This window comes from Meleagris gallopavo, chromosome 3 (genome assembly GCF_000146605.3).
Source record: "Meleagris gallopavo isolate NT-WF06-2002-E0010 breed Aviagen turkey brand Nicholas breeding stock chromosome 3, Turkey_5.1, whole genome shotgun sequence".
Lineage (NCBI taxonomy): Eukaryota > Metazoa > Chordata > Aves > Galliformes > Phasianidae > Meleagris > Meleagris gallopavo.
Window position 1 is genome coordinate 33,747,015 of NC_015013.2, and position 13,827 is coordinate 33,760,841.

General features: G+C 37.3%; 1 protein-coding gene across 1 annotated transcript in view; it reads left to right on the top strand.

Annotated features, from left to right (window-relative positions):
• The window catches only part of LOC100548949 (alpha-catulin), a 33,586-nt gene that overhangs the window by 253 nt on the left and 19,506 nt on the right, over positions 1-13,827 (top strand). Inside the window, 5 exon segments of the mRNA XM_019614311.1 lie at positions 6,182-6,321; positions 8,835-8,924; positions 9,224-9,394; positions 10,256-10,456; positions 13,094-13,180. Of these exon segments, the coding sequence (XP_019469856.1) occupies positions 6,182-6,321; positions 8,835-8,924; positions 9,224-9,394; positions 10,256-10,456; positions 13,094-13,180 (689 nt within the window).

Here is a 13,827-nt window from a genome sequence, read left to right on the forward strand (position 1 = left end):
TTTGTCATTAATTTTTAACTCCTTGTCCGGAGTAGAGCCTTTCTTCTTTTGACTTCTCATGCTTTCTATCTTTCTTCCCAGTATACTTTCCAGACAGGCTTTATTTTGTGCTTTATAGGTGCAAGACAGCCAAGCCCAGGATTTGGAAACTGCACTGCCTATAGTATTTGCTTCAGTCTGGCTTGAGGCTTAGGAGTACTGATTTGCTATCTTAGTGTCCTTGTCTTCTTCCAGTGGTTGGTCAAATTAGTGTTAGTTTCATCAATATTAATTTTCTGTTGTTACTTGCAGCCTGGTCTTCTCTTGCAGCAGAGCGGTGTATTTGATTCTTTTTGCTGTCTTTCCTGAACCCTTTGTCTGCAGCCATTCAGACAACTAATGTCCAAATATGATAGTGATATGAATACAATAAGCGTAAGTGCAGAAACAAGTTTTGATTTTGAAAGTACTACAAAATATAAAATGAAGTCATATTCCAAAGCAAGTGTGTCTTACTTTGATTGCTGTAGTCACCTAGTCTTTGTGGTTTTCTTTGAGTATTACTGCATTCTACTTTCTATACATACTACAAGAGTTTGAGAATGTCTGTGTCTGTTTATGGAACCAGTAAAGGAGTTCTCTAGGATCAAGTCAAACAAATGTTGGTGCATTATACAGGCATACTATTTGAGAAGATGCTCTGAAAATTGTGTCAGGTCATGGTATGATGGATAGCAAGGTAGTTCTTTCTTTAAGAAATTATGATAGAGAGATCATAGAGTAATAGAATCACCAAGGTTGGAAAGACTTCCAATATCGTCCTATCCAACCATCCACCTACCACCAATATAACTCCACTAAATATGTAGTAGTAGTACCGTATCTAAACATTTCTTGAACATCCCCAGGGCTGGTGACTCCACTACCCCCCCTGGGCAGCCCATTCCATCGCCTGGCCACTCTTTCAAAGAAGCTCTTCCTAATAACCAGCACGAACCTTCCCTGGCACAATTTGAAGCCATTCCCTCTAGTCTTATTGTTAGTTACATGGGAGAAGAGGCCAACCCCCACCTCGCCACAACCTCCTTTTAGGTAGTTGTAGAGAGCTATAATGTCTCCTCTGCTCCTCTTCTTCTCATGACTAAACAATCCCAGTTCCCTCACCTGCTCCTCATCAGAGCTGTGCTCCAGATCCCTCGCCAGCTTCTTTGCCCTTCTCTGAGCATGCTCCAGGACCTCAGTGTCTGTCTTGTAGTGAGGAGTCCAAAACTGAACACAGTCCAAAACAGTACTTGAAGTGCAGCCTCTTCAGAGCTGAGTACAGGGGGATGATCACTTCCCTGCTTCTGCTGGCTGCATTATTTCTGATACATGTGAGGATGCTGTTGGCCTTCTTGGCCACCTGGGAACATTGCTGGCTCATGTTTAGCTGATCAGTAATCAGCACCCCCAGGTCTATTTCTTCCACACATCTTCTGGATGCTCTGCCCTAAGACTGTAGCATTGCCTGGAGATGTTGTGGCCAAAGTGCAGGACCCAGCGTTTGGTCTTGTTGAACTTCATCCCATTGGCATCAGCCCAGCAATCCAGTCTATGCGATTCCCGCTCTAGAGCCTTCCTATCCCCAGGCAGATTGACACTTCCTCCCAACTTGGTGTCATCTGCAAACTTACTGCACCCAATCCCCTCATCCAGATCGTAAGTAAAGATATTAAATAGGACAGGCCCCAGTACAAACACCTGAAGAACACCATTCATGACTGGTCACCAGCTGGATTTAACTCCATTCACCACCACTCTCTGGGCCTAGCGATTCAGCCAGTTCTTTATCCAGCAAAGTGTGTACCTGTCTAAGCCATGAGCTGCCAGCTTCTCCAGGGCAATACTGTGGAAGACTGTCAGAAGCTTTGCTGAATCCTTGGTAGACTACATCAACAGTCTTTCCCTCATCCACCGGGCAGGTCACTCAATCATAAAAGGAGATCAGGTTGGTCAAGCAGTAGCTGCCTTTTATGAGCCCTTATTGGCTGGACCAAATCCCCCAGTGTCCACAAATACTGTGTGATCTTACTTTAGATGATCTGTGGGCATGGACTGGAGATGATGTGGGCAGGTTCTTAAGCAGTGTGTACAAATAATCAGAGATGGTGTAGTATAATTTGGCGTAGAGAATAGAGAGGCAAAAGAAAGTTATCATTTATGTCAGCTGGAGCAGATGCTGGCTTTTTGGTCAAAAACATCTCAGCTGCATTTTCATCTTGGAGTGTATTTGGCCATATTGGCTACCACCAATTACCTCATCTTTATTTTCCATGTGCCTCCCAGGGCCTTCAGGAGGATTTGCTCCCATGATCTTGCCAGGCACATTAATGAGACTGGCTGGCCTGTAGTTCCCTGAATATTCTTTTTTTCTTTTCTGGAAAATGAAGGTTATGTTTCCCCTTTTCCAGTCTGTGGAAACTTCATCAGACTGCCATAACCTTTCAAATGTGATGAGTAATGGCTTGGCAGCTTCATCTGCCACTTCCTTCAGAACTCTTAGATGGATCTCATCAGGTCCCGTGGACTTGTGCACCTTAAGGTTTATGAACAGTTTCTTTTTTTTGTCATAATCATCTTCCTCACATGAATCAAGAGTAGTTGAGTGAAAAAATGCTGAAAGACAGAAAAATGATTCATAGACTCTGATTGAGATTTTCTAGAATGGTGATATACTGCAAAATTGCAATCTCTGCTTGATAATCCTGATGATTCTGTTCCTGCCTGTGCATCCTCTGCACCATCTCTTTTTTTAGATGATGTATATTTCTTAAATCTGTGCCCACATCTTTCCAGCCTTTCACAATTTATTTCATTCTCTATCAGAATTAGTCACCTCATCAGTAAGTTTACATCTTGCTCCACTTACTGTCACCAATCAAATCAGGAGCACCAGAACAATGAGTAATGAAGTGACTGCGGGGGTGTTGCTATCCTGTGCAGATTAGATAAAAATATGGAAGTGCCCTGAAGTGATGTCAGCCTAAGACTTCAGTCTGAAGAGTGACATTCATAGAGCAGCAGTAGCTGTGAAATACTAAATTCTAATTTAATTATTAATAGAAACATGACCTTTCTGTTACATACTTTAACCCTGAATTTTGAAAATGTACATTTTCATAGTATGACAGAATGGGTAGGGTTGGAAGGGACTTTAAAGACCATCTAGTTCCACACACTTGTCATGGGCAGGGATATCTCCCACTAGACCAGGTTGCCCAAAGTTCCATTCAACCTGGCTTTGAACACTTCCAGGGATGGGGCATCCACAACTTCTCTGTCCCAGTGCCTCACCACTGTCATAGTGAAAAATTTCTTCCTTATATCTAATCTAAATCTATATTAGCTCTAAGTCACTACCTATCACTATATGCCCTTGGAAAAAGTTCCCCTCCAGCTTTTCTGTAGCCCCTTTTTAAGCAGTAGAAGGCCGCAATGAGATCTCTGTGAAGCCTTCTCTTCTCCAGGCTAAACAAGTCCAGCTCCCTCTACTTTTCTTCACAGGAGGTGCTCCAACCTTCTGATCATGTTGGTGGTCCTCCTCTGGATCCACTCCAACAGCTCCATGGTCTTATGCTGTGAGTCCCAGAGCTGAAAACAGTACTCCATGTTAGGCCTCACAGGAGTGGAGCAGAGAGAGACGATCATCCCCTTTGACCTGCTAGCCACATTTCTTTAGAAGCCGCCCAGGATGCACTCTGCTGTCTGGGCTGCAAGTGCACACTGCCAGCTCATGATTTGCTTGTCATCAACAAAGACCCCCAAGTCCTTCCCAGAGCTGTTCTCAATCCATTTTCTGCATTTCTGTTTGGGGACTGCCCTGACCCAGCTGGAGCACCTTGCACTTGGCCTTGTTCAGCTTGATGATATTCAGATGGGCCCGCTTCTCAAGCGTTGTCAAGGTCCTCCAGTGTGTTGACTATACCACATAGCTTCTGTATTGTCCACGAACTTGCTTAGTGTCATTGTCTATGTTGTTGACAAAGACATTAAATAATAGTGTTCCAATGCAAACCCCCAAGGAGCACCACTCCTCACATTTTATTTAGTATCTGTGTGTTTCATCTTAAAATAATAATGAAAAAAAAAATTGGAGATGTAATGGATATTCTGAATTTTAAGATCTTGAATAAGCTTTAGATAATTTAGGGCTATCTATACTCTTTCTGTGTGTAGTTCCTTAGAATATCACTTATGTCTGAAATGTCTACAATTGTTAGCAGTAATGGGAATGTGTGCTTTCACTGAAATTTTTATTTGACAAGACTTGTCATGACAGAAACATTTGCTCTAGGGTAACTGAAATGGAAGCTTCTTGCAACCAAGACCATACTCATGGAATACTCTAATTGCTTAAACCAAGAAGGATTAAATATATTTACTCCTATATGAGAGCTGCTCGGAAAGTAATGCCTCCTATTTTATTACATTGGCCTACAATGTCAGAGGTGCGTGTTGGTGGTATGGCAGTAGAGGTTGAACCTTCCCACCAACATTGCTACATTTTGCAAAGAGGCAGTCTGACAGAATGGTGTCTGACATGGAGGTGTGTATGAAGCAAAGGTGTGTCACTGAATTCCTCCTGCAGAAAAAATGGCTCCCACTGACATTCATTGGTGCTTGCTGAACATTTATGGAGACCAAACAGTGGATGGGAGCACAGTGAGGCAGGGAGTGGTGCATTTCAGTAACAGTGGGTCACCTTTGCTGGTGCAGTGTTTTACGTTCACAGACAGCATGCAGATTCTTGTTTATTGCTGGTGCAAATGCATGTCCAGTGCTGGTGACTATGTTGAAAAATAGCGTTTTGTAGCTGAGAATTTGCTCTATCAAATGGTGTTATTGTGCTCTTTGTAACTGTTGTCATTTTCATGGAAATAAATAGGAAGCATTACTTTTGGATTGACCTATATATTTTTATTCATTTTTGGATAAAAAATTTGGACCCTAACTTTATTTTTTCCTTTCCCACATTCACTTTTCTGCTTTTACTCTTATACAGCCATTTTCATATCTTCATTGTAGTGTGGCTTCCTTCTAAGTTCTTTGCATCCTTGCTCACACAAAGATTCAATGTCTGAATAATGAAAGTTCTTGTTTCTGCAGTGTTTGTGGAATTGGCTGCATAATGTAGTACTCTCAGACTGATAATGCAGTCTAGTATTGCATGGAACACTTGCTGTAGATTGTGGGTTGCAGAGAAAGGGAAATTTGTCACAAAGGAGGCTGCTTTTTACTTGAGTGGAAAATTCTTCTGGCACAGAAATGAAAAACTGAGTTGAAGTTTCTCCCTTTTAAGTACAGTTCATTAAACTTCCATGGGCTATCTTATCTTCAGACTAAGACACAACAAAGAACTACTTTAACTGTCTTTCCTTCTGAAGCCAGTTGGATTTGAAAGATCACTGTGGGATTCTATACTATACATCCAACCTGAATTACTCCAGTGTTAATGTCTGTTGTAAACCATACTGTAGTGCCCTCAGCAAGATAGCTTCAATAATTTATAACCTGTGTGATAGTTTTCGCTGAATTTTTGCAAAAATGCTGATTTCACATGTTCCTACAAACCTTCAGTAAGAGCTTGTTACAACTTTAGTACTTTGCTTTATATAGAAATAATAAAAAATTGCCACTATTTTAAATTCAGCTGTTACGGGAAACATAAAGCTGTATTAATTCATTTCTAAATTTTTAAAATTTTCTTTTGTGAATTCATTTTTCATGCACGTTGTCAGTCATAAAACACTTGTTGGACTGTGCAAGCATGGCTTTAGACTTTGAAAACAATGCATCTGAAATTGAACTTTAAAGTTGAGAATTATAATATATGTATTATTAGCATATAATTTTTAAGTACTTGTGTTTATAAAAGTAATAGGCAGGAATATTTTTCTAAATATGGAAACTGAATACTGCAATACTGTTGCTCCTAATATTGAGAAGAGTGAAGAAAGTGTGTTTGAGTGTTCAAAATAAGTAATACATTTTGACTGAAGCATGATTAATAATTTAAAGTTTGATTTCCAGCTTTTGGTTTATTAGTACTTAAATTGTAATGAAATCCATTCATTTTATATGATATTGTTTAGAAGCATTCACAAATAATAACATTCCTAAATTAGTAATAATGGTTTCTGTTTGGTATCTTGATGATCTGCAGTTTTTTCCCTTATCTTTCAGGTTCTTGCAACTATGGAACAGCTAGAAAAAGTCAGTAGTTTCCAGGAGTTTGTGCAAATATTCAGCCAGTTTGGAAATGAAATGGTCGAATTTGCCCATTTAACTGGAGACAGGCAAAATGTAAGTATTAGTAAAAGGCTATGAGAGATGCTTTAAGTATCACTTTTCACCTGATTTATTAGAAGATTTTTGTTCTTCTGTGATCATTAACTATTATAAAGCAAAAAATAGTGGTGTTCTGTCTCTGAAACCCACATTTCTTTTTTTGTTCCACACAAAGTGCATTCTTCTTTTTTAAAACTCAGTTGGGGTATTTTCCCTTGTACATCTTGCAGAGTCCTGTGTGTGTATTATCTGAGACATGCTTTAACTTCATTTGTTTGGTTTTAGCTTTTCTGGCTTTTTTCTCTGGTAGGGAATTTGTCTGTTATTTCTTGACAGAAACATTTGATGTTTGCACATAGTGAAACATTTGAAAACAGAGTAGTGGCTTCAGAAAACTCAAAACTTGAAATCTCTACATCCAATAAAGCATCTGCTTAAATTTTTTCATTATTCTGAAATATTTCCTTTAGATTTTGTTCAAAACTTTTTTCCTCATTACAAAGAGACTGTTCTCATCTTTGTTGTTCACTTCATCAGGGAAAAAGACCTCTCTGTTGAATGATACTTTCCCTGTAAATAAAAGATCTGCTGAGGCTTAAGACCTTTGCTCTGAGCTCTGGTTGCTTCCCTTGGGCAATCAAATCCCCCATTCAGAATTGGGCCAGGGTCTGATTGCATTCCTAATATTCAGCAAAATTCAGAATTTGATTTATGTAAAAAGATTGCCCAACATCATGCATATAGAATTGGCTTTTTGTAACTTGACACAACATCCCTGAGATAGATAGGACATTGGAGCATTTTACTGAAAACATGTAACACTTCTTTTTACTGTCTGTGTGTCCTGAATCTGTGAAGAACTTGCTCAATGTCAAATAACCAGGACTGGAAAAGCTATGTGTTACTAAAGGATATCCTGCTTGGAAATGAACGTTTTTATTTTTTTTCTCAAATTCATAGCAGTTGTTTCTTCAAAAAAGAAAACTGTATTGCTAGTAAGTGATGCTCTATTCAACTGTTTTTGTATTTCAGTATTATTTGGGCTTTCACTCTCCCTTTTCCTTGTCTACTTGATTGTTTTGGAAAGAGTACCTCATTAACATTCTTAAAAATTCTGTCAGGGTTATGGTTAGTGTGCTACACTGTGTGTAGGCTGCTGTGTGGTTTTATTGGGAGGAAAACATCCCTCAAGATATTTTTCTTTAATATAAGTATGTTGGAAACTCTTGAGTGTGATTGGATTTGTCCAAATGCAGTGCATAAATGAACTCTGAAATGAGTTATTGTTTAAAACTTGGCCACCTCAGGCTTCAAGATCTTCTGTCCTTGTTAAGTAAGATTGTTTGAAAAATGTCAAAATAGCCTGATTTATCTGGTTATTTGTGTGTATGTTTATCTGTTTTTTAATGTAGTATTAATTCCATCCTGTAAACTGTTCCTTTTTCAGCTAATGGTAACTTCTTCCATTCTACCTTCCATATTTTGGGATGAGTAGTAAGTCTTGATACACAATACATGTCACTATTTTGATAGAAATGGACGTACAAACAGCAAATCAGTGCACTTTTGCTTAGGAGTTAAATTTTCTAAACTTGTATAATTAGGAGCTTATACTTCCTAATAGCAATAAGATCAAAAGTAGTTACTAGATCTGAGAAAAAGCTGTGTCCATTTATAGTAAGAAGTATGAGGCATGGGTAACTGGCAGAGAGGAGAACTAGACCTGGTTTCAGTGGAAGTACCATTTGGTTACTCGTTTCATAATACTCTTAAAGCATTCAGCTATCTTTACTGGTGTTGGAAAGATCCTAAGCTTTCCAAGTCCTTCCTCTTGTTACGCTGAGGGTCTAAAATCTTGTCCTCTCTACCTCCCTCCCACCCCAATCTCACTTTGGACTCTAAGTTCTTCTCCTTTGCTGACTTTCTCTGGAGGTAAAATTTGGTTTTGCAGTATATCCCTCACTGTGTAGAGTTCCTGGAAAATTCCTATATTCAATGCTTTCTACAGAGGAATGGGTTTTTAAGCATATTAACATCTTCTTTATTATTGGTATATGGTAAATATAACAATATATAAAATATTAATTTTCTATTTCCTTCTCTGCAGTGCAATGAAAGGTCGGTGTTCTCTTTCTCTGCCTTCCACTCCCCACCACTTCAGACGCTATTTTTAATCATAGGTTTTGTTTTTTGCTTGTGCTTTTTGCTTCCTTTCCTGCTCTATAAATAATGCTATATGATAAGGATACAGAAATTAGTGACCCAATTAGCACATGCTGTATCTCTGACATCTTCCTTCTTTGAAACCTGACTTGAGTAGTGCCAAGAATAAATACATAAATTAAAATATTTCTGAAAAGCAAGTTCTAGATCATGAGCTAAGCTTAAAATAGCACCTGTTAGACATCATAAAGAAGCTTTCTTACAACCCATCCATCTGCAAGACGGTCTTTTTTTTCCCAGTCTCATAAGCAGTAAACATTTTAGTTACTATGCAGTATTCAAATCATTTTTCTTTTGCTGTTTAGGATTTGAAGGATGAGAAGAAAAAGGCCAGAATGGCAGCATCTAGGGCTGTTCTTGAGAAGTGCACCATGATGCTGTTAACTGCTTCAAAGGTCAGTGAGAATTCACACTTCTACACAACTTAGATAAATCAGAGTATGGCAACTGGCAGGATAGCTGTCTGTTCTTTCTCAACCTCACTTTAAACTTCATACTCAAAGGTATAAGGTTATAAAATGAGTAGAGGAACATCTTTACATTCTGAAAAATTCTATGAGTTCTATTTAACAGCGTTTTAACAGGAAGAATGTTTTGTATTCTAACACATTCTTCCGACTTGCTTCAGCAGGAAGCATTCATCTCACTCCTGCATTTGTCTTCTTCTTAATACTTAATTTGCTTTCTTTTGAAGACTTGTCTTAGGCATCCAGACTGCGAATCTGCTCGTATAAACAAAGATGGTGTTTTTCATCGAATGAGACTAGCTTTGGAACAGGTAATAGAAATTGTAACTGACTCTAGACCAAATGGAGAAAATGAAGTGGCTCCTATCAGTATATATACTGGAATCAAAGAATTCAAGGTGAGAATGGAAAGAGTATTGTTTTCTACAGCTTAATAAATTACCCTCAACTAGAATCTTTTTTAAAAAATTATTATTATTTTTAAGTTCTAAATGGTAGAGTAGCATCTTTTCAGCAATGTAACTTGAATAAGTGTCTCAGAATGTAAGAGAATCCATCAGAAGGTGGTGATAATTTCATTGCTTTTGCCAAGATATGCCTTCTGATATTTCACATTTCCTCCTGTTTTTTTGTGAGGGAGTAATGCCTTTGATGTTGAATAAAGTACCAGGATATCAAACTTCTTTAAAATTTATGATAAAGAATTCTTGCTTCATAATTGCTAGCATTTTTAAAATGCATACAAACACTCATGCAAAAATTCAAAAGAGCAAACTGGCATTCAAAGAAAATATTATGAATTGAAATTGTGTTTTGTTGCTCAATGAATTAACAACCATATCTTATTTCTTGGAATCTGAGTAACACTTGATTTCTCTCCCTCCGTTCTCAATATATCAAATGTGAATATTTAAAAAAACACACTCAAAATTGATCATATGGCTGTGGAAAAGCTTGTAAAGATCAATCGAAATCTGAATACACAGCTATTTTCTGAAGCTTGCTTAACTGAAAAGCTTCTTACTGACTGCAGGAAAACAATGCTGATAGTTCTGATAAATGGACAGTAATTTTGTTTAAAGAAACCCACATCCTACACCAGAGGTCTGATACAAGAAAACTATTGGATTACTTTGAAAATACATGAATACTAAAAAACACAGAAGAGAAAAATAAAATGTGAAATGATGCACCTGCCTTCTGCTTTACAACTGTAAAACTAAATACATTCTCAAGGAATTGATGTGTTTCTTTTTCAGAATAAGGTGGAGGGTCTTCGTGAGAATCTTTATTTTCTCTCGAAAGAGAATCTTTCAACAATGCTGGAGGTTATCCTGGAACATACGGAGGACTTCACAGATTCTGCCTATACCAGTCATGAGCACAGAGAACACATTTTGGAGCTGTCTAAGCAGGCTAAAATGGAACTAGAGCAGCTGGTTTCAGTGTGGATGCAAGCTGTAAGAGCTTTTTAGCAAAGTAAATCTTTTCACCTCTACTTTGGAAAGAAGTTTTTAATGCCAAATATCCTTTGGTCTAGGAAGAGAGATTTGTGTGTATTCCTCAGAGTAAGTTAGCTGATGAAGGAAGCCAGAGTTTGTAACTATGCTTTTTTAGCTTCAGTACTGTTTTTACCTTGCCCCAATGATATCGCTTCACTCATTCATTGACTCCTAAGTTATGCTATTGAAGGTGGACTGGTTTTCATGAAGCTCTAAGTAGAAATAAGAAGATTAGTAGAAGTGTCAAAACACAGTCTTGAACGGCAAGGTCTTTTGATGGGTTCCTTCAAAGACTTCAGTTGTCTCGATCCCATGGCAGTAACCACAGCTTGTATTTCTTGTTTTCAACAGAATACTGAAAACATTTAAACTATTGAAAAGTGAAATATTATAAAACTTGACTATTTTTTTGCCTTCTAGAGAGGAGGGAAGACAAGTGAGAAGAGACTTACTGGGAATTTTTGTTCAGCCTTTTCTAAAAGTTTCAGTGATGGCAATTTTCCTTTTTTGTGAAGAAGCACATTAAGTCTGTCTCTGTCATTTGCCTAACCTTGTTCCTTGAAGATAATATAAAACACATGCTAAAGAGGGAGGAAAAGCAGCAAAGGAAAATGCAATTTCTGTTCCTATTACTGACTTGCTTTCAGTCTTGTTCCTGAGGAAATGCATAGCACGAAATCTCAACAGTCTAAAAGAATGACAGATGTGTATAAGTTACATTAAAACTGAATCTATTTTCTGAGAAAGCATTTTTCTTCCTTTTCTCCTCTTTGGATCAGATGCATCCATCAGTTGTTCTTAATCTAGTGGAACAGTTTGAAGAGAATATAAATCTGACTGTTATGCAGACACACCTAGAATGTTTATTGCATAGAATGCAGCAACTATAAGAAGCTAAAACTGCTTAGGTTGAGTAGTTCTAAGCTGTGTTGCTGGAGAAACTCATCACTTCTAGAGATTTTACATGCTGCATTTCAGATGATGGAAATGAGAGCCTAGTACAAAAATATGCGTGTATATGAGCTGTGAAAATGCTTGAGTGTGCACACGTGGGCTTGTGTATTATATATTTAAACTAATAAATAATGCAGCTTAGCTAGACTGAAGTCTCAGGGAGCAGGTGAAACATTACCAGCTCGCTGAAGTGGCTCTGCTGTTTAGAGCTTTGTCAGAGGGTGAATATTTTCAGAGGAGCTTAATGTAATTCAAGTGGGATTGTTGATAATCAAAATACCTTGGAATGCATGAATTGAGAGATATGTAGAGCTCTTAGATTGCGTGATTATCTCCCTTTTCACCCATTATACTTCCCTTCAGCAGCAGAGTAACTGAATCTTCATTGAAGAGTGTATTTTAAAACAGAAGTGTCTTGAAACATAAATCAACTTTAAATCATAGGCTAGCTAGCATCATTGACCTGCTAGTTTGTATTCCTCTGTGTCAGTGCAAAGGAGCTGGAACACACCAGAAAATCTAATGCTATTGATTGAGTTATAAATATTTCTGAAATCTTTGCTGCAAATATTCAAGCTCATAAAATCCAAAGGCAATATAGAGTAGTGTCCTGTTTTACGTTTTCCTGTGGGCTTATTTGAACTAGAAAATTCTTTTTCAGTTGTGTTTACTGAAAAGGAAAATAATTATACATAAAAGGAGTTACAGTGTGCATATTAAGTAAATTGGTAAAAGAATAAAAAAAGACAGGCCAGTGAGTATTGAATGTTAAAATGTTAAAAGTGATTTTATTATACCTTTAGGCAGTCTGTACTTAAAGAATACCTGAGGAAATGATAACATTGGTTTGGTGTTTTTTTCCTTTAAAAAAATGAGTGCGCTTGTCTTTATCTGCAGACACTTTGTGTTTATGTTACTACATAATTTATACTTGAGGTGCTCATATCTTTGCAGCTGTGGGCTTCTTAATGGTCCCACCTAGGATAATTATTTTCAATAGGTTTTGGAGATGGGTACAGACCTACTTCTATGGAACAATTTTTCCCATTGTATGCCTTTGACATTTGGGTTATTCCATAGATAGTGTTGGGTTTTTTTTGTTTGTTTGTTTGTTTGTTTTTTCTTTCCCAAATTTGGAACTCCATCTAGAAGCTAATTGAACAAAATGAAGATAATGTATTTGTTTAAATTAGACAAAGATCTAAAGTCTTACAGAGAAGATAACTTTTTGTAATTCAATGTAAAAACATTTTATATAACTTTTTAGGTACCACTTTATTTAAAAAGGGTGTTGTTGACATTAAATAGGAAAAAAAAAACAACAACCTTTTAAACTGTTAATCTACTTTCAGATGTTTAGACAGAAAGTGTAAGTTCTTAATAATAAAGAAACCCTCTTTCTGAAGGTGTCATTATGACTCAGAAATAAATCCCTGCTGATCCCAAACAGTCAATTAGCTGTCATTGGTATCATTTTTAGATTCCATCAAGGAATTCTAAAAGCAAAATCTACACAGGATATGCAAATGAAAATATTACTCTTAGAAATACAAAGCTGTCTTTTCACAAAGTAATGTGTCATGGTGGAATCTGCTGTTTTTTTGTGTAATGTTTTGTCTGGTTGTTTTCTTTGACTTCTAGCAAAACCAGAAGACAAAGGATCTCATGGAAGACTTGGAAGTTGCCATTTTAAAAACATGCCAATGTATGAATGAGCTTAAAAGAGAGGTAAGTCCAGTTCAAACAAGCACAAACTGAAGGAAACCTTGCATTTTGTACTTTTCATATATGAAATTGTAAAATAGGATCCTATTCCAAAAGAGGCTAGAGAAGCTGAATCACAGTTTCATCAGAGAGCTGGTAAGCAATCATATTCTTTCTTCTTTCTTGTAACTAATTAGAAATCTATTGGATATCCAGGCTCTTTGCTAATGCTGACAGCAATCAAATAAAAATGCATTTGAAAGTAATAATCGTTACTTTAAATGTAGTAACCAAATTTTACTTGAGGAAGCACACGTCCCTATTTTAAATACCTTTTCTTGTTAGAATGTGCTGAAACTTACCTTAGCTGTTCATTTCTATGTGTGTATTTGCATAGCAAAAATGTGTTATGGCTATGCATTATACTCAGGTATTTTTCTGGACAGTTGGCAGTTTGTTGTAATCACTCTTTTCCTGAATGCAAGCATGCTAGATGTCACAAATCATGACATGCAATATGGGATAGCTGCCTCATTTGACACATGGGATTGACTGTGTTTATTAATCAGGATCCTACCTTCTCCCTCTTCTCTCACTTAATAGAGAGCACTGGTGCCTTGTCTGTTCCACAGATTTGAGCCAAATACAGAATTACTGATTTCTGGCAGCTT